Raw genomic sequence first — 24,400 nt, 5'->3', positions numbered from 1 at the left:
TAGACATCTATATTGTATGCTGAACTACCTTAAATTTTTGTGTCGTTTATTTTTATCTCCTTTTATCGTCTTTGTTCCTAACACATTATTTAACCATTCTCTCAAACTTTAAACTTAGTCATTTGCTTCCTCATTAATTGTTTTAGAACCTCCTATAACATTACACTATCATTAAAGTTGTCGTGCTTGTTTACTCTTTGGTACCAAGCTGAATTCAATTTCTCCTATCTTTTAAGTAGCAAATAATTGTTACCCTGATTTTATCTTGAAGAGAAAGAAATAAAGCGTGGAAGAAAAGATAATAATTAACAAATAGGTCAAGTTTTAAATTACTTGTGGTGAGTGAAAAAAAAAAAAAGTGACGCAAGTTCTAAATGTACATTTACATGCTGACAGTATGATAAAATAAAATTGGGAAAGGATATAATTTAAGCAAGTTCCTTGTATAAGGTTCTTTCCTCTTCACTTTACTTGCATTCCTAATACATGAATATTCCTTGGAATTGTTTTCTTTTGTGCTGTTAGCATAATCCAGAATAAACCTGTATCCTTAATTCCACAGTTGCCAAAATTGAAAGTGATACTTGTTTCAAAAAGCAAAAGCCTAAAATATTTAATGCTTACTTCTAAAATAATTAGAAATATTCAACTTGTCTGTGCCACTGAGCAAGACCAACATTAAAATCGTATTTAATATTTCTTCTCCTATTAAATTCATGATGTTTTATTTAGCTTCTCAACTTTGTTTCCAAACTCTTAATGTTTTTGAGTTTCTAAGTCTCAATGATTTTTTTTTCATAAATGTCCCAACTTAAACATATAGTAAGGTGTTGCTTTCTTTTATTGTGTATCATGAGTTAACAATTAGAATGGTAGATATCAAATGCTTTTAAATCAAACATCCTATTTATCAATAATATTAATGTATCTTAAAGACTAACCTAAGAGTTTAGGATTGGAGTATTCATGGACAATTATGCTGAATTGGGTCATTACCTAATTATTATGTTTCCCGGCTTATGTTTGGCGTGTTGAGGACAGTTAATTATTTTGAAAACCTTACGTTTGGTTGGTAGCGTGGAAAATAATAATCGTAAAGCATTTGGAATCTGATGAGCCATTTTCCTTTTTATTAAGCACTTCATTTCGTGATCCCATGTAAAAAAAAAAAAGTCCTTAATTCAACAATGGGTAAAGAATAAAGTGATTTTGAAGAAGATTAAGTAATAATTGTTCATCCATGACCAAGACTATTTTGCGGCTTACGAGTCATGAATAACACAAAAGTAACAGATTTTGAAGAACATAAAAGTGATGAAGAAGCAACGGTATTTTCTTTGCTTTTTAGGCCAATGAAGAAGCAAGTAGTGTCAAAATTTATCTATTGATCCTTTTGGTTCCCTACACTTACGGATCTTTCCCATTTCATATCCAAAAAAATGTGCTGCAAAATCTCGTAAATTTAGCATTGGATCTCGCTTTTAAATATAATTGGTTTAGCTAAAAGTCTGGGATCAACCAACATGGCTCAAAAATCTCACTTACTCCATCAACACCACGTGTTTTTGTATAATATATTTGTAGTAATATGTATAGCGTGACCTATCATTAATCAAGGATAATTAGAAAAGGAAAAAAGGATAATTAGAAATAATGTCTTTTAAAAAAACAAAATAACACAAGTTTCGACCTTAAAAAATGTGAACAAAATGTTTTTAGGATTCTTTTATAGGAATTTTATATTTATACTAATAATATTAGTTTTTGTATTTAATATTTTACTGATAGACAACTTCTTAAATTTTTACATTTTAGTTATATTAACGCCTTAAAGTACTTGTACCGATTGAATATATATATATATATATATATATATATATATATATATATATATATAATGTTGTATTTCTTTTTTAATGGAAGTAGTGTGATGTTCCAATCTAAAATATATATTTATTGCAAAAATTAAAAGTGAAAAATAAGAAGAAATTTATAGGAAGGATTGGTGTTGAGAAGATGTATCATACCTTGACTTCTCAAAAATAAATTATTATGGTCCCAAATTTGATATATGAGTCAATAATAATTATTGATAGTTTGTTCTTTCATAAAAAAAAAAATCACTATTTGTTTGTTATGGCATGAACTAGTTGTAACTCATCTTTGAACAAGTTCCCTTATAGGTCACCAAATGAGAGAGCAAGAACAAGCCGTAGTCTTTAAAGTTTCATTTCAAGATGGGTTAGGGTTAATGTTAAGGTGGATTTGGTCTCACTACAAAATTTTAATTAACTCTTTAAAAAACCACCTTCAATTTGGATCAAAGGCCAAGATGAACCAACCGAGGCTGAAGGTCGAGATGGACCAGCTCACACCAAAGGTCAATATGGGTCGTCCCAAGTCGAAGGTTTAGATTGAATAACCTAGACCGGAGGTTAAGACGAGTTGGCCTAGGGTGAAAATCATGATGGTTAGCCCAACCTGTAGGTCAAGACTAGTTGGTCGAGTCAAAAATCGAGACAAACAGTCTCAGGACAAAGGTTGAGATAGACCGACACAAATCATAGGTCGATGGGTCGAAGATTGAGATGGATCGACCTAGGCTGAAAGTTAGGATTGGTCGGACGAGCCGAAGATCGAGACTGGTAGTTCCGGGCCGAAGGTCGAGACTGACCGACCTTGACCAAAGGTCGAAACAAGGCGATTTAGACCAAAGTTCCAGATAGTAAGGTCTGGCCTGAAGGGCTAAATTGGTTGGTCAAGCTGAAAGTCGTAATAAGTAGTTTGGGCCGAAGGTTGAGATGGGCCAAATTAGGTTGAAGGTTGGGACTAGTTGGTCAGGCTAAAAATTAAGATGGGTTCTTCCAGATTGAAGGTCAAGACAAACCATTTCGGGTTTAAAGTCGAGATGAGAAGTCTTGATCCAAAGGCGGAGACAGATCGTTACGGGTCAAAAGTAGAGATGAGTAGTCTCAGTAAGAAAGTTGAGATTTGAGACGGGTAGTCTCAGGTCGAAGGTTGAAACTGGTAATCTGGGTCAAAGGTGAAGACGAGCTGCTCCAGGCTGAAATTTTAGATGGACTATCTCCTGTCAAAAGTCAAAACAGGTCAGTCTGGACCGAAGGTTGGTTTGAGATGAAGTTTTGGTTTTCATATTGATTATTGCTTATTTATCCAATAATATTTTAAAAAGTTAATATTTTTTCGTATTTAAAAAAATGATTTGGATTCATAAGAATTTTTATGGACATTTTTATTTCCTGTGAATGTTTTTAATAAGTGATTTTTTTGTCTTGAAGACTTTTTTGACCCTAACACATGTAGATCATGGCTAAGTCAAGTGTTGTTTGAAAAATTGACAACTCTAATAACTATAATAATTTAAATGCTTTCTAGCATAAGATGTCGACTGAGCTTTCTTCATCGATGGAATTTTCATTCTAGCAAACTTTGTCGTTATTATTGGAATGACTTTTATTCTATCGCTACTTTCGTGTCCTTCGGTGTAGGAGGGAGAGGAATAGATTGAGAAAATCACGATGCTTCCCCTTTCTTTTTTTTAGTTGTTTTGGATTAAGGTTGTGTTCTCTTCCGCTGATTTACTGCTTTCAAGGATTAGCAAGCGCAAATTTTAAAATATTTTTGTGTTTGTTTTGCGTCATTTGATGGAGAGAGAAAGCAAGGAAATGAGAGATGCTCAATCTTTTTAATCTTCGCATCAGTGTGGAGATTTGAGATACATAACACTCTACTAAAATGCTCATTCTTCATGTGCAGTTCTCCATTTTTTTAGTTTTGTTTTTTTAGTTACAACTTGTGTGAGATTGCTAAAAATATATGGCTGGTGGAATTTTTCATGAAAGAGAGTGAAGAACTTGCATTATTGTGCATGTACCATTAAAAGTCATATGATATATATATATATATATATATATATATATATATATATATATATATATATATATAATATTAAGTAATAATAATAAATTATTATTATTATAAAAATAATAATAATTTAATATAATTTATCTTTTTTTTTATTTTGTTATTAAAATTTATTAAATAGTATTTTTTTACTAATCTAAAAAGTATTTTAAATATTTTTAGCATTAAGAGTATTTTGGTAATCTTCAAAATCTATCTATTAAAACAATTTTTTTTTTAATTTATCACATCACTCAAATCATTCACTAACTTTCATACAATTCATCTTCAAATCCATTCACTTTACCCTCTAAATCCACTAAAAAAAACACACATATTCATCCATTCAAATCCATTCATCTTCACACATTTTCCCAAATTCATCTATCCAACTGAACAAAGACTAAGTGTGTGTCCGTTTGGAGTGATTCACTATTTACACAAAACTGAATGTGTAGATTTATAACAATATGTTGTGTTCCTTTGCAGTGAATTGAAGGTGATGGAGAGCGTGAAAATGCAAGATATGTCCTTCAACCCATCTCACGTATTATGAAGAAATTTGTAGGTGAATTTAATTATTTGACAAAATTACCGTTAGTTTAACCTATCACGTACAACTCTGTGTTTTTATCTAGTGCATTTGCTTTTTCTTCAACTGTAGTTATTGTTGTGAGAGATTCATAGACTACAATTTAGTTTTCTTTCTTACACAACTCTTACCATTAATTACATTTAAGAATAATAATAATTGTTAGAAATAAAAAAAAACATATCCTTTACAACTATTATTAATGTCAACAACAAAAATTAATGTGCCCAATTTTTTTCCATAATAATCAATAATATCTAAATATTTAATAGAAATAAATAATAATAATAATAATAATAATAATAATAATAATAAATAATAACTATAAGTGTAAAAAAGTAATCTTACGTTTTAATCTATTAAAACAATTTTTTTTTATTTTATTATATCCATCAAATCTTTTATAAATTTCATCTCCAAATCAACTCACTTTATTCTCTAAGTTCATTAAAAAAAACACACATATTCATCAACTCAAATTCATACAAATTCATCTTCACACCCTTTTTCTCAAATTCATCTTCTTAAGAAAACATAGCCTAAGTCTATTAGATATCCACCTTTTGTGTAGTTGGGCCTTCTTCCATTTAGGAATGTACATATATTATACTCGGACCATATTAACTTATTAATTTTAATATAAGTTCTACATGTAAAATAATAAACATGTTCTCTAATCCTTTAGTCAGGTTCTTATTCACTTTGTCATAGTAGAATTCTATTTTCTAAGTCCAAGGCTTGTTATAGCTTTAGTTTGGATTTAGATTTAAATATATACAACAAAAAGCCAAAGAAGAAAAATATATCTAAAAGAATTAAAATTAATTAGTCTTTTTTTTAAATTAATTTTATCTTGTCCGTAAACTCATTTTAATTTAAAATAAAAATCAAATACAGGCATATATGTAATGCTTATTGTGATGGTACAAAGATAGATATCAATACATTCACATAAACAAATCTTAGTCAGGTTAGACAAAATTACTATAAGACGACTATCTTTTCCAAATATTTAATTGAAATAAATATTCAGGACTTAAATTTGAGAGTTTTAGTTAATTGGAACAAATTTATATTAGTTAATATACATATTCAATTGCATACACAAAACTGAGTTATGGTCGAATCAAATTGCTTTATTTGATGCAATTTATTAAAGAAAATTCTACTGTTTTAGTCTCATATTATATCAAGATCTAGTGTCATGTTTGGTTTTGAAGAGAAAAAAATAGATGAAATAGATATTAAAGAAATAAGTTGAAAAAAATATGAAATAAAATTGAATATTTATTTTGTGTTATAACCCTTTAATTTGTATTTAAGTTCATGATGTTACTCATGGTCTTTATCTACCTCATTACAAGAAAATACTTTATTATTAACCAATTTTAGTGACAAAAAATTGTTAGTCACTATAATAACCAATTTAGATACCAATTTAAAAAATAAAAAATTATTGGTTACTAAAATAGTAATTATTATAAATAAAAATTATAATTGGTCACTAATAAATTAGTCTTTAATTAATTAGATGTCAGTTAGAAACTAAGTCATTTTGATAGTCAGAACCTAAGTAGCTAATTTTTAATGATCAATTTTATTTGGTAGCGAAAATCATGATAGATAATTTTAAAGGTCAATTATAATTTTTTATTCATAATAGTGACTATTTTAGTAACCAATAATTTTTTTTCTTTGTAAATTGGTATCTAAATTGGTCATTGTAGTAACTAACAATTTTTAATCACTAAAATTGGTTACTAACGAAACATTTTCTTATAGTATCTTAACACAATGCTTCGGATGAAAATTTAAAACATTCTTGTATATTTTAAGTGAAAAAATGATATTCTTTTGTACTATTCGGGAATAATGGAAATGTTTGTTGATGTCCATCTCAGAAAAAAAAAAAAAAACATTTGTGACAGAAACAATACTTTTAATGGCCAGAAACTCCTTTTTATGTTTCGTAGTGAAAAGAAAGCAGATGAAAACATTGAAGTTAAGCTGTAATAAAGGAAAAACCCACTTAATTTGACAACTTGATGAAACACTTTTTTTCATGTTTTGTTGAAGTTAAACTACAACCGAAGGCTGAAACAGATGATCATAGAAGAAACAAAGTTAAGTTGCATGTTACATAACTATGTATGTACAAACATGTTTAAGACAAAGTTGGTTTCAGTGTACTAATTATGACTAAAGACCCTCTCCCATCTCACAAGCATCTCACACTTTCTTCATTAATGAAATATAATTATAGTGAAGTAGACTATTGAGAACAAGTGAGTTTTCCTTTCTGTAATATGAAACCATGCATTTTCACATCATACGTAAATTTTATCTATCCTTTTCATTTAGGCTTTTCAGGACTAACACAACATTCAATTTGGGGCGCAAAGATAGAAGTGTTATTGGATTAAAAAATCAATCAAATTAACAAGACACGATTACGTAGCCACGTTTTATGACCAGATTATGATGTTATCATCAACAATGGGGATAACTTTATTGCATGTAGCCCTGGTCCTCCTCACAATCTTCTATTGATATCATCTCCTTTATTTATTTGGTGTATTATTTATCTTTGGAGACGGAATCAGTGTAACTTTCATTTTCATGTATTGAAATATTAACTTCAAATTTTAAAAAAAATTAAATAAATCAGTTAAAAATTAAATAAAGTTATGAGAAAAAAAAGTTACTTAACCCATTCTCATTATCATCTTCTTCTGGGTAGGGTTTTAATCTGAACTCGTGGCAAAAAAAAAAAAAGGAAAATGACATTGGGTAGGGTGTATGGAACCTTTGGCATCTATTAATAGCAATGTGTGGACGTGAATGGAAGGTAGGAATTGAAGGGTTCCTTTTGAGCATGAATTTTGTGTAAAGAATGTGCAAATGTTGTAGCAATTTGAGCAGAATAGGTGAAAAAGCTAGAAGAATGGTCCCTCCTAGTAGGCACTGAAAATTGAATGGTTCATCACTAAAATAAAGAAAAAGCAAGAATGGTATGCTAAATTTGGCTACGGCTCCTGTCAAAGTTGTGACGGTGCCCTTATACCATGCCAAATTGGTCCTCAAATAATGTAGTATTACTTTGATAGCTACATGTCAATGTTATCAATCTTTCTAAAATATAATATAATATGCCTAATCATAGGACCTATGCTTGTGCCAAACTAAGTATGTAAGTAATTTAAAATGGCGTAGTTTTTAATGTAAGTAATTATTCTATAAATTTAAAAAAGAAAATTTAGGTTAAATGAAAAATAAATATTTTACAAATATTAGAAAATTTAGATATAAGGTAAAATAAATTATTTTTCCATTTATTTAAAATTTTTTATATTTCTAAACTTTAAAATTTCTGATTTTTCTCTAGAATTCTGAGATTGCGTGTTACTTTCTTATTAGAGTACATAAATTAGATGACAATATATGACAATAAGAGATAATATGAATTGCATATTAGAATATAAGTTCAAAATAAATATAAAAGTTTTATGTTTTTTTTATGATTGTGAAAGAAAATAATGTATTTCATTTAAAAAATTTAATTTATAACATAAAGTAATATATTTTTATGAGAGAATAGAATCATTTTTATTAATAATATATTTATGTCTGTTTATAATCCGTGTAAAAAAAATGGTTAAAGTTTGAATATTTATAAAGACTGTACTTGTGTTTGAATCTGTTGAAAAGCGTTGTGTGAAATGAGGTTGGTTAAAGTTTATCATATTCCACTTATGAGTTGGCCTTCTCTTTTTCTTTGGGGGCTTCTTCCAACATCTCCAATTATCTCTCCTGTACCCTCCAAAAACAAATATATTTCTAAGTTTGTCCATGATAAAAATTAAAAGTTACTCACTCTCTCTCTTTCTGTCACCGTATACCCCTATTCATCCCGAAAACCACACACCCTGTGCACCCCCAAAACGCACCCCAATAAAAGGAATCAGATTCCCTGCACCCCAAAGGAAGGAATCTTTGACCTAGCAGCGACAGCAACTTTTTTTTTCCTATTCTCCTTGTTATCCAGCATCCGTTGCACACTCTTCTCCTTGGCCACAATCTCCTCTTCTCCCTCCACACACTCTTCTTCTCCGCAACCTCCACACACTCTTCTTCTCCGCAGCCTCCCCTTTTCTCCTTCGCGCACCTCTCCTTTACCGTTTCCAAGGAGTATAATCCAGTTAAGTAATCCTATACCATCTATGTATATTTTAATTGATTTTAGGAATGGTTGTGCAATAGATTACAGATCTGTTTCATAAAAATCAGAAACGAATATCGTCTTAATTTTTCACCGAAACGACTTTCGAAATCCGTTTCGCAGAAGCCTGAAACAGAACATGGCATCCGTTTTTGTTTTTTTTTTTGTTTTTCACCGAAACGGATTGTGAAATCCGTCTCGCAGAAGCATGAAACGGAACATGGCATCCATTTTTGTTTTTTTTTTGTTTTTCACCGAAACGGATTGTGAAATCCGTGTTAGAATTCTGGGAAACGGAATTCAAAATCCGTTTCATGTTTTTATTTAAATTTGTTCTTTTTTGTAATTAATTTAATAATTTAGTGGAATGCATGGAGCTCGTGGTCAAGGTAAGTATTCTATTCTGATTGAATGAAGGAAGTTGAAGTAAGGTGGTGAAGATAACGATGGTGCAAGATTCACATTCAAAAACTCAAATTGAAAACTGATTGCATGGTGATATTCAAAACTGATTGCATGATTCACATTAAAAAATTCACCGATCACACAATATACACTCACTCACAAACTCACACACACCACTGCAGTCACTCACCTACACACTAAATTCACATTCAATACCAACACACTAAATCCACAATCAACACGCACATAAACAACATTATTCTATTTCATAACGAAAACAAAAGATTAATAAAACATAAGAACCCTTCATTTAGAAATTTCAATAACTGCATTTAAAAATTACACAAACAGAATACCTTATCTGTTTCAGAAATATATGAAACGAATCTCAAAATCCGTTTGGAAAAAAAAACATGAAACTTGATGAAACGGCTTTTGGAATCCGTTCCATACTTTTTTTGAAACGGATCACGTATTCTGTTTCCTGAAAAAATTTAAAAATTTGTGAAACGGAATACGAATTTTGTTTCAGAAAAGTATGAAACAGATTCCAAATTCCATTTCAAAAAAAATGGAAACTTTATGAAACGGAATTCATATTCCGTTTCACAAATTTTTAAATTTTTCCAGGAGACGGAATACGTGATCCGTTTCAAAAAGGTGTGAAACGGATTTCAGAATCCGTTTCATAAAGTTTCCATGTTTTTTTTGAAACGGAATTTGGAATCAGTTTCATACTTTTTAAAACAGAATACGAATTCCGTTTCACAGGATAATTAGGAAAAAAATGTAAAACTAATATTAACATTCAAACTTCGAAAAGGCTAACCTGGAGAGAAGATAAGAGGAGAGAATGGAGGACTTCAGGGAACTCACAGTACCACCTTCAAGCACAGAACCTTCAAGCACAAAAGGACAATGATAGAGAATAAAGAAGAGAGCTTTCAAAAATAAAATCAATGAAAGTGACACAAACCTCGGACCAGGGACCACCACGAGAGAATGAAGCAGAGAAAATTAAACCTTGGATAAGGACCACCACGAGAGAATGAAACGGAGAAAAATTAAAATGAAGGCACAATGAGAATGAAGAAGAAACACAGAACGGGAAGAAATACGTATGAAATAATTTGGGGGTGCAGAGAAGTTGACGATGCAGTAAATTTCATTTACTACTCTTCCACCGTTTTCACCCACTTTCACCTATAAATTAATGAAGGGTATAATAGTAAATTTTGGGGGTACAGAAGAAGGCTTGGAGGTGTAGGGAGAAGCGCCCTTTTCTTTTCATAAAAAATGAAAGGACCCCTCTCCGGTCATTCCAATAATGGGAACCCAAACCAGAGGGGCTTTCTTCCTGCACCTTCAAGTATTTATTCTGCACTTCCAAAAATTTTAAAAATTCAAAAAATATCCTTTGATCATTTGAGCAAAGCCACGTAGATCACATCTCCAAAATTATTTCATGATGTCGACTTTCGTTGAAGAATATTTCCGAAAGTCAAAATATATAACCAGAAGTCAACTTTCGGAAGTCAAAATACATAACTGGAAGTTAGCTTCTGGAACTCAAAACATATAACCGGAAGTCGACTTTCGGAAGTCTACTTTCGGAAGTCAAAAACAAAATATATTTTTTGTTTTTTGTTTTTTTTTTAAAGTTTAACAATATTTTTTTTTTACACTTATTTTTCTGTGTGACATCCCATTTAAATAGAATAATCTACTAAATAAAATATCGCATGATTATAATAATGAAGAGCAATCAGATGAACATATAACATAAGAAAGGTAACTGTTACAGTCATCCAAGAGTGAACTTTGAAAGTAAACTTAGGCATACCACCATGCCATAAACAAACACAAAGGGGTGTTTAACAGTTTGCAAAAGGGTCGCTTCTAGAGCAAGGAATTACAAAAAAAAAAGAAAGGCATTAGCCATAAAACTTCTCTGCAATGCTACAGATAACTGGTCCAAACTACACGACACCGCTACCACCACCAGACCTACCTCCCACCTTATTCTCATCTGCTCCCACTAATAGGGTGATCATCGCAAAAGAGAAAATAGGACAAGAACATACATAAAGTGAAAGGGTAAACTAGTGTAATTTAAATTTATCATAGTATAATAAACAAGTACTTAAACAGTCCAAGCATGCAACGCAGTAGGCATAGAGAATCATGTTATATCAAACAAGCAAGACCCTATGACTCAATTATCCGGATAAATGTACTAGGATCGTATTCACTAGACGTTTGCACTTGTGGTGGCCTCTACTGCTCTGCAGAGCCATTGTCAATGGGTTTCACCCTACCACACACAAGGTTAGCCTTCAAGCATTTAAGGCCATTATCCTGTCAAAGACTAGGCCATTATCCTGTCAAAGAAAGGCAAACCCTAAACCTAATGTGAGAGTGAGTCTTGGCCAAGTGAAGGGAGATGATTGGTGGAGGCATTCCCATGAGTATTCTAGGCCAAAAGAGGAAGGAGACCAAGTGACCTTCTAAGGCATAAACCACAAAGGCAAAAGGAGACAAGGTACTTGTCTACTTTTGCTTTTGCTTTATGCTTTTTGCTTTTCTCTCTCTTCCACTTCATCCAAGTGCTCCAATCACCAAGTGCCACCTAGCCATGCTCTACTTTCTCTTAATTACCTACAAAACAAGACAAACAAGGATTAACATGTTGGTTTAAGTTAATCTAATCTTGGTCAAAGGTCAACTTTGGATCAAAGTCAACAAGCCAACCAAAATAAATCAACTAGAAACCAACTTAGGGAATTCAAACTAAAGTAATGCAAAACAAAGATAAAGGTGATGGAATAGAAGAGTTCCCTCTAGACATGCTTCTGGTGATCCTTCTTGAGGGAGCTTCTAAGGAGGTGGTCACGCCTTCATCAGCGAGGCTTGTAATAGTGACACTCTGCGAGCCCTCGCTTGGGCGAGATCAGCTCGCCTGGGGGAGACACCATTCGCCCAAAATCAAAAGTCCCTCGCCTGGACGAGGATGCGAGCAGAGCACTCTGGCTTTCCTTGATTACTCGCTTGGGCGAGCCATTCTCGCCTGAGCGAGGCTAGGCGTCGCTCAAAACAAGGTTTGGTCGCCTGAGCGAGATGCTCGAGCAGCACCAGGGCGAGCTTCTGCTATTCTCGCCTGGGCGAGAATACCAGTTCTCCCCCACTATTTCACTCATGCAGCACCCAACACAGCCAAGAACAATCCATACAGTTCACTCAAAATAGATACAAGCATTTGTCAACTACTTTATGCATACAACAAGAGCTTAAGCTAACCATATACTTCAAGACACAAAAAAAAGAACATAGACCTAGCTTCCCTTACCTTGAGTAAACTGAGCTGAAGGGAAAAGAGCACACAGAGAAAGGACGAAGCAGCTATTTAAGGAACTGTGAACATTGCGGATAAAACATAGGACGAGATTAAGAGCATAACCAACTTAATACCAACTTAGTACAAGAAAAGGAACCATGAATGAGCTTGAGTTTCGATCCATACTTACAAGGAAATGGTTTGATTCACTTTGAGGGGAAAACGAATTTTGCCCTAGCAGAGTTCTTGCTTCAGTAGAGAGGTTGAGGGAGAGGAACAGTTCTGGAAAAGAGACAGTGTGAGGAATGAGTGAGCTGGCGAGGGTATTGGAGGTCCCTTACTAGGCTGGCCTTAGGCCCACAAGAGGTTAGGCCCAAACACATAAAACTGAAAATGGGGCTTACATTCTGTACATTAAATAAAAATAAAATTATATACATAAATATTAATATTTTATTTTATTTTTCAAATATATATTAAGAAGTATGAAAACATAAAAAATAAATAAATAAAAAAGTAAAAAACATTTAAAATTTAGAAAACATAAACTTTAAATAGAATTAAAAATAGTTAAAACAGAATTAATATTTTTTAGTATAAAGTTTAAGTATTTTTAATTTATTTTATTTCTTTAGTATTTTTAATATATATTTAAAAAATAAAATTATATATATATATATATATATTATATAACTTTTTTATATAATGTAATAAAAATAATTAAAATAAAAGATAAAATTTAAAAATAATATTTTGACTTTCGGAAGTCGATTTCTGGTAATATATTTTGATTTTCGGAATTCGATTTCTGGTAATATATTTTGACTTTGGGAAGTCGATTTCCAATAATATATTTTGACTTTCGGAAGTCGACTTCCGATAATATAATTTGACTTCTAGAAGTCGACTTCCGATTATATATTTTGACTTCTGGAAGTCGACTTCCAGTTATATATTTTGACTTTCGAAAGTCAACTTTCGATTATATATTTTGACTTCCTTCTAGAAGTCGATTTCTGGAAGTAATTTTGGAGATATGATATTTGTAGTTTTATTTAAATGGTCAAAGGATATATTTGGAATTTAAAATTCTATTCAAGGTGTAGAAGAAATTTTGGAGGTGCAAGAAGAAAGACCCAAACCAGAGTATGCAATATCTACGATGGGCCACAAACCCATAATCTTTCAAATCTATATTCTAAACCTGTTAAACTAGGTTCCCATTTGGTGTTCCATTCTAGTACTTTTTATTATATTAATTTATTATTATTTATTATAGAAGTAATTTTTTTATAATATTAATAGATATTGCAGTATCATTTAAAACTAAAATTTAATGATATATTTTATTTAGATTTAAACGTTAAGAATCTGCAAAATAATACATTATTTCAGTTTTTAACACTATAAGTTATGATATTACATTTATTGAACTCTATTTTAAATATTTTTAACAAGAATTGTTTACTAACATTTAGTCTAAAATTCAAAGTTGAACCATTTAGTTTTAATTAGTATTTTTGTCGATTCAATAATAGGTCTAGTTTTGCAAATAATAATCATCAATACCATATGTTTATGCTTAGTTTAGATTGAATGAAATTTATTATTAGACTTAATTAGTTGAATAGTACCCGCTTTTGTTTGGAAGTTTCAGTTTGATATCCACTTTTAAGAAAAATTCAATTTCGTCCCAACTTTTGGAAAATGTTTTATTTAGGTTTCTTTAAAAAAAATATTAACGCAGTTAACGGCGTGTCATGTGTCCATTGGCGGAACTAGTAATGACAAAGGGAGCCACGACTCCCCCATTTTTTTTTTTTTGAATTTTTTTTACATATATTTATATATTTTTTAAAATTATATTATATATTATTTATATTAAGATTATATTATGGAAAATTATAATAAAAGATAAATATTTTTTAATGGAGACATTAATTTATAAAAGAGATTAGGTTTTTTTTTTTCTGATTATAAAATCTTTCTACCATATAAATTATCATGAAAGTGTTTGAAGAGAGATAAATACAAATTCTTGCGTGATCTCTCACAGATCAAGGTTAGTATCTTATTATGATTTATGTATCGCTACCTATGATAATTTTTTTTTTAAGTTTTGAATTTATACAATATTGCTTATTTAATTAAAGTAGTATGAGTTTTGTTATGTTTTGCATTGTGATAATTGTGATTTATAAATATGAATTTTATTTTTTCTAAATAGGCGAGTGGTGATAAATTTATATTAGAAAGATTATGATAAAAAGTAAATTGATTCTTTTTTTCAAAGAGGAAGGTTTTAATAAAGATGAAAAAAATGCATTTACGTTAACTAAACTTGATAAATTTAATAAGAACCAAGAATTTAAGACAATAAAAAACAAATCTCTAAAGTTCTCAGAAATCAAATTGATGAGATACGAATGACTTATTTAAAATGGTATTCTAGTTTGGAATAATGATATAATAGCATGATATAATAGCGAATGATAGTAATATTTTTTTGAATTCTACTATTATGTGTGTTTGTTTTAAGGAGAGGAAATGAAGAGAAAAAATGAAGAGTTTTTCTTCTAAAGAAAAATTATATATAACAAATCTAATTTGGCCCCCCTACATTTTTAGTCCAAGTTCCGCTACTGCATGTGTCAACTTTGGTTTTTTTTTTTAAAGTAGATACTAAACTGAAACTTACTAACGAAAACGGATATTATTTGACTAATTAAGCCTTTATTATTATTATTATTATTATTATTATTATTATTATTATTATTATTATTATTATTATTATTATTATTATTATTATTATTATTATTATTATTATTATTATTATTATTATTATTATTATTATTATTATTATTATTATTATTATTATTATTATTATTATTATTATTATTATTATTATTATTATTATTATTATTATTATTATTATTATTATTATTATTATTATTATTATTATTATTATTATTATTATTATTATTATTATTATTATTATTATTATTATTATTATTATTATTATTATTATTATTATTATTATTATTATTATTATTATTATTATTATTATTATTATTATTATTATTATTATTATTATTATTATTATTATTATTATTATTATTATTATTATTATTATTATTATTATTATTATTATTATTATTATTATTATTATTATTATTATTATTATTATTATTATTATTATTATTATTATTATTATTATTATTATTATTATTATTATTATTATTATTATTATTATTATTATTATTATTATTATTATTATTATTATTATTATTATTATTATTATTATTATTATTATTATTATTATTATTATTATTATTATTATTATTATTATTATTATTATTATTATTATTATTATTATTATTATTATTATTATTATTATTATTATTATTATTATTATTATTATTATTATTATTATTATTATTATTATTATTATTATTATTATTATTATTATTATTATTATTATTATTATTATTATTATTATTATTATTATTATTATTATTATTATTATTATTATTATTATTATTATTATTATTATTATTATTATTATTATTATTATTATTATTATTATTATTATTATTATTATTATTATTATTATTATTATTATTATTATTATTATTATTATTATTATTATTATTATTATTATTATTATTATTATTATTATTATTATTATTATTATTATTATTATTATTATTATTATTATTATTATTATTATTATTATTATTATTATTATTATTATTATTATTATTATTATTATTATTATTATTATTATTATTATTATTATTATTATTATTATTATTATTATTATTATTATTATTATTATTATTATTATTATTATTATTATTATTATTATTATTATTATTATTATTATTATTATTATTATTATTATTATTATTATTATTATTATATTATTATTATTATTATTATTATTATTATTATTATTATTATTATTATTATTATTATTATTATTATTATTATTATTATTATTATTATTATTATTATTATTATTATTATTATTATTATTATTATTATTATTATTATTATTATTATTATTATTATTATTATTATTATTATTATTATTATTATTATTATTATTATTATTATTATTATTATTATTATTATTATTATTATTATTATTATTATTATTATTATTATTATTATTATTATTATTATTATTATTATTATTATTATTATTATTATTATTATTATTATTATTATTATTATTATTATTATTATTATTATTATTATTATTATTATTATTATTATTATTATTATTATTATTATTATTATTATTATTATTATTATTATTATTATTATTATTATTATTATTATTATTATTATTATTATTATTATTATTATTATTATTATTATTATTATTATTATTATTATTATTATTATTATTATTATTATTATTATTATTATTATTATTATTATTATTATTATTATTATTATTATTATTATTATTATTATTATTATTATTATTATTATTATTATTATTATTATTATTATTATTATTATTATTATTATTATTATTATTATTATTATTATTATTATTATTATTATTATTATTATTATTATTATTATTATTATTATTATTATTATTATTATTATTATTATTATTATTATTATTATTATTATTATTATTATTATTATTATTATTATTATTATTATTATTATTATTATTATTATTATTATTATTATTATTATTATTATTATTATTATTATTATTATTATTATTATTATTATTATTATTATTATTATTATTATTATTATTATTATTATTATTATTATTATTATTATTATTATTATTATTATTATTATTATTATTATTATTATTATTATTATTATTATTATTATTATTATTATTATTATTATTATTATTATTATTATTATTATTATTATTATTATTATTATTATTATTATTATTATTATTATTATTATTATTATTATTATTATTATTATTATTATTATTATTATTATTATTATTATTATTATTATTATTATTATTATTATTATTATTATTATTATTATATTATTATTATTATTATTATTATTATTATTATTATTATTATTATTATTATTATTATTATTATTATTATTATTATTATTATTATTATTATTATTATTATTATTATTATTATTATTATTATTATTATTATTATTATTATTATTATTATTATTATTATTATTATTATTATTATTATTATTATTATTATTATTATTATTATTATTATTATTATTATTATTATTATTATTATTATTATTATTATTATTATTATTATTATTATTATTATTATTATTATTATTATTATTATTATTATTATTATTATTATTATTATTATTATTATTATTATTATTATTATTATTATTATTATTATTATTATTATTATTATTATTATTATTATTATTATTATTATTATTATTATTATTATTATTATTATTATTATTATTATTATTATTATTATTATTATTATTATTATTATTATTATTATTATTATTATTATTATTATTATTATTATTATTATTATTATTATTATTATTATTATTATTATTATTATTATTATTATTATTATTATTATTATTATTATTATTATTATTATTATTATTATTATTATTATTATTATTATTATTATTATTATTATTATTATTATTATTATTATTATTATTATTATTATTATTATTATTATTATTATTATTATTATTATTATTATTATTATTATTATTATTATTATTATTATTATTATTATTATTATTATTATTATTATTATTATTATTATTATTATTGGAGGATTGCTTTCTAATACAATAGAGTGATGAACTTAAAGAAAGTAAGCGAACACTGAGGCAGAAAATCCAAATTCAGAAACCGGTTAAGATGAAAAGTTTAGCAAAAAGCATATCAAGGTAGCATTCGTTATTCTTAGCTCAGGGGGCAAATATTCGTGGAGATTAAATGTCGTCATTTTCCAAAATTTTAAAAGTTCTTTATATTTATAATAAAAATTTATGATAATTACATTAAATATATTTTTTATTTTTTTTTTATAAAAACATCATCTGTAAATAGAAATACATAAAACTAAATATAATAAAAACTAAAAAAAAAACTGTTATGATATTTTTTTTTCTCCTTTTGGTTATAGATTTACTTATTGTTATATTAATCTTACTCTCTTCGACATGTGTTTGTTTTCTTTATTTCTGAAGAAAAAATAAATAAAATTCAATATTTTTATTCTCATTTCTTATATGTTTTGTTTTATTTTGAAGAAAACAAAGATAACTTAATACATGAAAATTTTTAAATAGTGATCAATAATTATTAATAATTATAGTGACCAATTTAGATATTAATTTACCAAACTAAAACTTATTGGTTACTAAAATAGTCACTATTATGAATAAAAATTATAATTGGTCACTAAATTGAATTTAAAGCTACCATAGTTTTGCCTACCAAAGAAAATTGGTTACTAAAAATTAGTTATCTAAGTTTTGGCAACTAAAATGAATTAGTTTCTAAATTAGTCTCTAATTAATTAGTGACTAAAAATTATTGGTTACTAAAATAGTCACTATTATGAATAAAAAATTATAATTGGTTACTAAATTGGTTTTTGAAATTAGCTATCATAGTTTTGGCCACCAAAGGAAATTAATCACTAAAAATTAGCTATCTAGGTTTTGACAATCAAAATGAATTAATTTCTAAATTAGTCTCTAACTAATTAGTGACCAAATATAATTTTTTATTATAATAGTGACTATTTTAGTAACCAATAATTTTTAATTTTGTAATTAGTATCTAAATTGGTCACTATAGTGACTAACTATTTAGGGTTTCGAAAATTGGTCTTAGGTTTCTTGCATAACATGCATTCATGTTCCTCACATATTTAGCCCTCATATGCATATGTTCTAAATTAGGATATCATACATTCAATTACTTTCAAAAAAGTCTATGTTCATATCGAGACTATCTACAAGACAATGGTCATTGATTTTTTCGTATATCAAGATTTTCTCCGATGGAATGGTCATTGATTTTCATATCAAGGTCTTTTACGAGGGAATGATTATCGATCTTTCCATATATCAAGGATCTCTTCGATGGAAAGGTCATTGATTTTCATATGTTCATATCAAGGCCCGATCTGATTGAATGGTCATTGATTTTCATATGTTCATATCGAGGTCCTTTATGAGGTAATGGTCATCGATCTTCCGTATATCGAGGTCCTCTCCGATGGAATGGTCATTGATTTTCTTTATGTTTGCATTGATGTGGTTTCTTTTTAGAACCCGAATGAAATTAGTGTTTTTGTCTTTTCTTATCTTTACTTTGATAATATGAAAAATGTCAAATTCGTGAGGGACAACTGTAAACACTTTATTTCGTCTAGGTAAGTAAAAATCGTTTTAGAAAATTTGAAATTAAATTTTAGAAGTAAATAAATAAATAAATAAAAATGGAGAAAATGTACAAAAATTCGTGAGAAATAAAATATGATTTATGTGTGTGTTTTTTCTTTTTTGTGTTTATTTTATTTTCTTCTCTTTAGAATGAGTTGATAACACCTCATTTCTTTTTTCCACCCTTAGGTTTAGTTTTTGCACCTTGTTCCATAATTAGACCTAAAAGCTCAATTGTTTATGGTTCATACCACAATCTATGTTTTCTACCATCACAAAACTCTTTTTTTCTCCACCCAATTCAATTTTGGACTTGGTGATGGATCACACTAGTGTAGAGGTGGGAAGGATTAATGAGCTTCCGGTTGGTTACCTTTTGAAAAATATCGTGACAAAAACTGTCAGGGGGTTTTATGGAGTGATCATGAAAAAGGGAAAGTGATAAAGAGAAAAACCAACTGTAGGGTCTTTGAGAACACCACGAAAAATACATGGAAGGAAATCAGTCATCTCACAACATATCTTAAGGTAGAATGAAGAAGAGCGAAATAACAAGACGCACCTAGAGATGGGAGGAAACATTTGGAGCCTAACCATAAATGTTATCACTGTTGGGTTTTTTGAGTGAGAATGTTCATTAGGGAGATACAACTTTAATGAGACATAAGCATAATCACATAAGCCATTGACACCACTTTCAACCCAAAACCTTAAAGGTAATGAGTTTATGGATCTTCATCCTTATATAGTGCTCAACTTTCTCATTTTACTCAATGTGAAGCTTAGACTCACACTTGAATTCCCAACAATCTCCCTCTCAAGTGTGAGTCCCTTCACATTGGTACTTCCCTCTCGAGCTAACTACTGAGATTATTGGAAATTCAAGTGGGAGTCTAAGTCCCACATTGGATAGAAATGAGAAAGTGGACAATCATATAAAGACAAAGACACATAAACTCATTGTTTTAAGGTTTTGGGTTGAGAGTGATGTTGATTTCTTGTGTGGTTGAGCTCATATCTCATTGATTTTGCATCTCTCTAGTGAAGCTCCCTCTATAGACCTAACAAAAACTTATCATACCTACAAATTATGCTTTTTACTATTTTTAAATATGCATTAACTAAAAGTTCACCAAAATCTTTCAAAATACTTTGAGAGAGAACTTTGCATTTTGAAACATATTTTCTTGGATTTTTCTCCCCCTTACATTGAAGATCACTATTATTTACTTTTCACATCGTTTGAGCTTAAATATGTTTAGATAATGTTATTTCATATATTTTTTCTTTTTCTTTTTTGAGTTGTATTGTTCTTGATTAGGGTTTTCAAGAGTTTTTTTCGGTGAAAAAGTTTCATAAGAGGTGGTGAGAAATCTTCTAGGTTTAAGATATTGTGTTTGTAAATTTTTCTTATTTTCTTGAATATTTTTGTAAAACTTTAAAACAAATGGACTAGTTTAATTATGCTCATTAAAAAACTAGATGTAACCTCTGATGAGGGTGAAGTGGTATATTTTTTTTCCTTTTTCCTTGTCTACAAACCCATATATATATATATATATATATATATATATATATATATATTTCAACTTTTTAAAATATTAAAAAACATTGAAAATAATATTTTCTACAGTTGAATTTGGTTTTCGTTAAACTATTCAATGATTTTAAGTTAGTCATTCATTTAACAAGTTTTTGAAGTCTTTAAAATTTCAATTCCCACTCCTTTTATTTTACACTCAACTTATTTTTTTAACATTTGACACCTCAATAAAGCATGATACAACCATTAAAGTGGTTTTTACTTGGTTTTTAATCATGCCTTGTGCTTTTCGTTCGAGATCTTAAATACAATGAATGCTTTTGTATATGGGTTGAGAATTGATTAAGTGGTATGTCATAAACATTGCACAATAATGTTTGTGTAAATGTCTTCCAATGTGGAAGAAAAACGATTATTCTTGATCGTTGGAAAATTAACTAATTTTCATGAAAACTCCAAAGTGACTATATAGGAAGATTATCATCTAAGGTGGTAATCTTTTGATTAGTTTCTTATTATTTTAACCTTATCGTTTTCTTTAGAATCTTCTATGTTTATTCATTTAAGAAAAGTTTGATCTGATCTACTTCTTACTCCGTTCTAATAATACCAAGACTGCAAAGATTCTACTAATTACCTTTTGTTTTCGATAAAATTCTACCAATAAGATAATAACACATTAATGAAAACAGTTACACTCATTCAAGTGAATTTATTTTAAATTCTATTTTCCTGGTTTGACTTTTAGTTCATGACGATGAACATACTAGGATTAGTTATTAATTAAAACTCCAAAATGTGTCATTATCATTCCCCTTGTTATTAGCATATTTTATACAAACCCTAATTGTTAATATTAGCCAAGCATAAACCAATCTCATTGACACGCATTTCATTGCTTTCCACGCGGTTCGACGACCTTTGTTTTTTACAATCAACACTTCCGTCATCTTTTGGATAAGACAATGTACAAAGATTCACGTTAACTTTGGAAACCCATTTGGCTTCAATTATTGACACATAGTGCAGAATTTGCCAAATATATCATTCGTCAAAATAAATTATGATTGTATTGTTTACAAAAAGTAATCGACCATATCTAGTTTCACATGCTTCCGAAGCATGATCAAAGCATGTGGTTTGAACCGAATCAAGATAAGGAATGTAACTAATGATGTATGAACTTTAATTAAGTGGCGTCTAACCTGTCCTTCTATACAATAAGTGTCAATAACACATTGAAAATACATTTTTTGACATAACATATTTTGACATACATAGAGTGTTGATGATTATTTTATGGGCGAAGCTTATCGTCATGACTAGACAACAATCTAACACTGTTTTTGTTTTTTCCTATCCTAGTAGGTCTTTCATCTGCTTCACATATACTTGTGGTCAATGTTGCTACTCTGTTTCACTCAGTACTTCCCCGAGTCTGCTACATAATTGTTGCCCATTTCAACGGGTTGAGATTTTACTAAGGGGTCAATTCCAATATTGGCATTGCTGATTTGAAAATCAAAGGTTGAGCAATAGGAACCATCAGATAAAATCGGACCCAAGTAATTCATATCCAAAAGGTAAGTGAGGGACCAAGTCCTGGGAAGGTTCATCATCGTTTTCTGCTCATCATTGTTTTCAGCTATAAGATTAGTGATTTGAACTTTCGGGTGTGCCTCCTTGTGCTCCAATGTTTTTCCCATGTTCTTCTTCTTATAAATCCTGCACAGGACCCAGTCATCCAGCTGATGAAACATCCAAAACCAAGGCAAATGTCAATCATAAAGTAACATTGAATGGTAAAACAAGTTGTTAAATTTCACAAAGTGATGAGGACAAGGCTTAAAAGTTTTACCCTCATGGATCCAATTTTTCTGTTAGCTGATTGTTTTGATTCCGCCAAGCGGTACTCATGCATAATCCAATCAGTCTTGTCACCCTTTGGTGGCCTACCCTTGTAAAATACTAAGGATTTCTTCACCCCCACAAGCTTAGATCCGCTATAGATTGCTTTGTCTGTGCCAGTGGCTTTCCAATACCCAGAAACTGTTGCTCGGTTAGGCCTCACCCCATTTGGGTACTTTCTGTCTCGTGGACTAAAGAAGTACCATTCATTTTCTCCAAACTCTGTTTTATCTGCATTCCAAGGCATGTTTGTTCATAACAACAAGTGAAACATTTACAGAGAGACATTGTGGTGCAACAAGTAGAAAGGTAATGACAAAGCTTTGGCAAGTGATGTTATGCTACATACCTGGCAATTCCCATGGATCAAACTTGTAGAGATCCACTTCTGGGATGATAGAAGCAGGACAGGGCTTGGATGTGGCTTGGTTGCAAAGGTAATACACGATTAGTTCCTCGTCCGTTGGGTGAAACCTGAAGCCAGGGGGGAGTTCAGAGCTTGTGGTAGCATCCATGGAGTGAAAAATATGAACTTGGTTGGGGAGATGAAAAGTGAAGGGTTTGCAGAGAAATGAAGGTGTTTGGAATGTTTGCAATGAGATTGGTGGTGGTTTTATCTTTGAGGGTGGGTTTCCTTGCATGCTGTGATTGGATGAGAGGATAAATTTTACTATTCCTAGTACATGCGTCACTAGGAATGCATGCACCAATGAGGGGTCAGAACTATTTCACATGTATATCTGTTACTGACTTTTGCACATGGTTCAAAGAACCAGTGCAAGGACGTCTATATCCTCATCAAGCAATATTCAAGTCTCATTTCTCCATTCGAATGTTTTTGCCAATTGCTGCTTTTTTATTCCCACTTAATTATGTACTCAGCAGCCATATTTTGTGTCCTCTCTCGATAGTTAAACCATAATGTTTCTCACCAAACTAATACATCATTGTTTGGTCCATGCAATAATCGTTGAAGAGAAAAGACTAGAAAAGTTTTCCTTTTGCTTTTTTCATTTTTTGTGGTCGAACTATGTGATTACAAGTTAT

At 27.1% G+C, this 24,400-nt stretch overlaps 1 protein-coding gene across 1 annotated transcript; it reads right to left on the bottom strand.

Annotated features, from left to right (window-relative positions):
* Positions 1–22,455: 22,455 nt before the first annotated feature.
* On the bottom strand, positions 22,456–24,065 carry LOC114175881 (NAC transcription factor 29-like). The gene is made up of 3 exons (XM_028060722.2): positions 23,703–24,065; positions 23,304–23,584; positions 22,456–23,193 (listed from the first exon to the last, which is right to left on the bottom strand). The coding sequence occupies exons 1-3, from the start codon at positions 23,992–23,994 to the stop codon at positions 22,867–22,869; spliced, it is 900 nt and encodes a 299-aa protein (XP_027916523.2). The 5' UTR covers positions 23,995–24,065; the 3' UTR covers positions 22,456–22,866.
* Between the last annotated feature and the right edge of the window lie 335 nt (positions 24,066–24,400).

Source organism: Vigna unguiculata, chromosome 3 (genome assembly GCF_037176805.1).
Source record: "Vigna unguiculata cultivar grain cowpea cultivar isolate G323 ecotype 2 chromosome 3, ASM3717680v1, whole genome shotgun sequence".
NCBI classification, from domain to species: domain Eukaryota; kingdom Viridiplantae; phylum Streptophyta; class Magnoliopsida; order Fabales; family Fabaceae; genus Vigna; species Vigna unguiculata.
The sequence above is the reverse complement of the archived record's forward strand: the minus strand, read 5'-3'. Positions and strand labels throughout refer to the sequence as shown.

Excerpts from the sequence above, each read along its gene's own strand:
- LOC114175881 (XM_028060722.2), bottom strand. The coding sequence starts at position 23,994 with ATGCAAGGAAACCCACCCTCAAAGATAAAACCACCACCAATCTCATTG. Across the intron at positions 23,585-23,702 it reads TGATCCATGGGAATTGCCAG|ATAAAACAGAGTTTGGAGAA; the intron begins GTATGTAGCATA and ends CTTGGAATGCAG. Across the intron at positions 23,194-23,303 it reads GAAAAATTGGATCCATGAGG|CTGGATGACTGGGTCCTGTG; the intron begins GTAAAACTTTTA and ends ATGTTTCATCAG.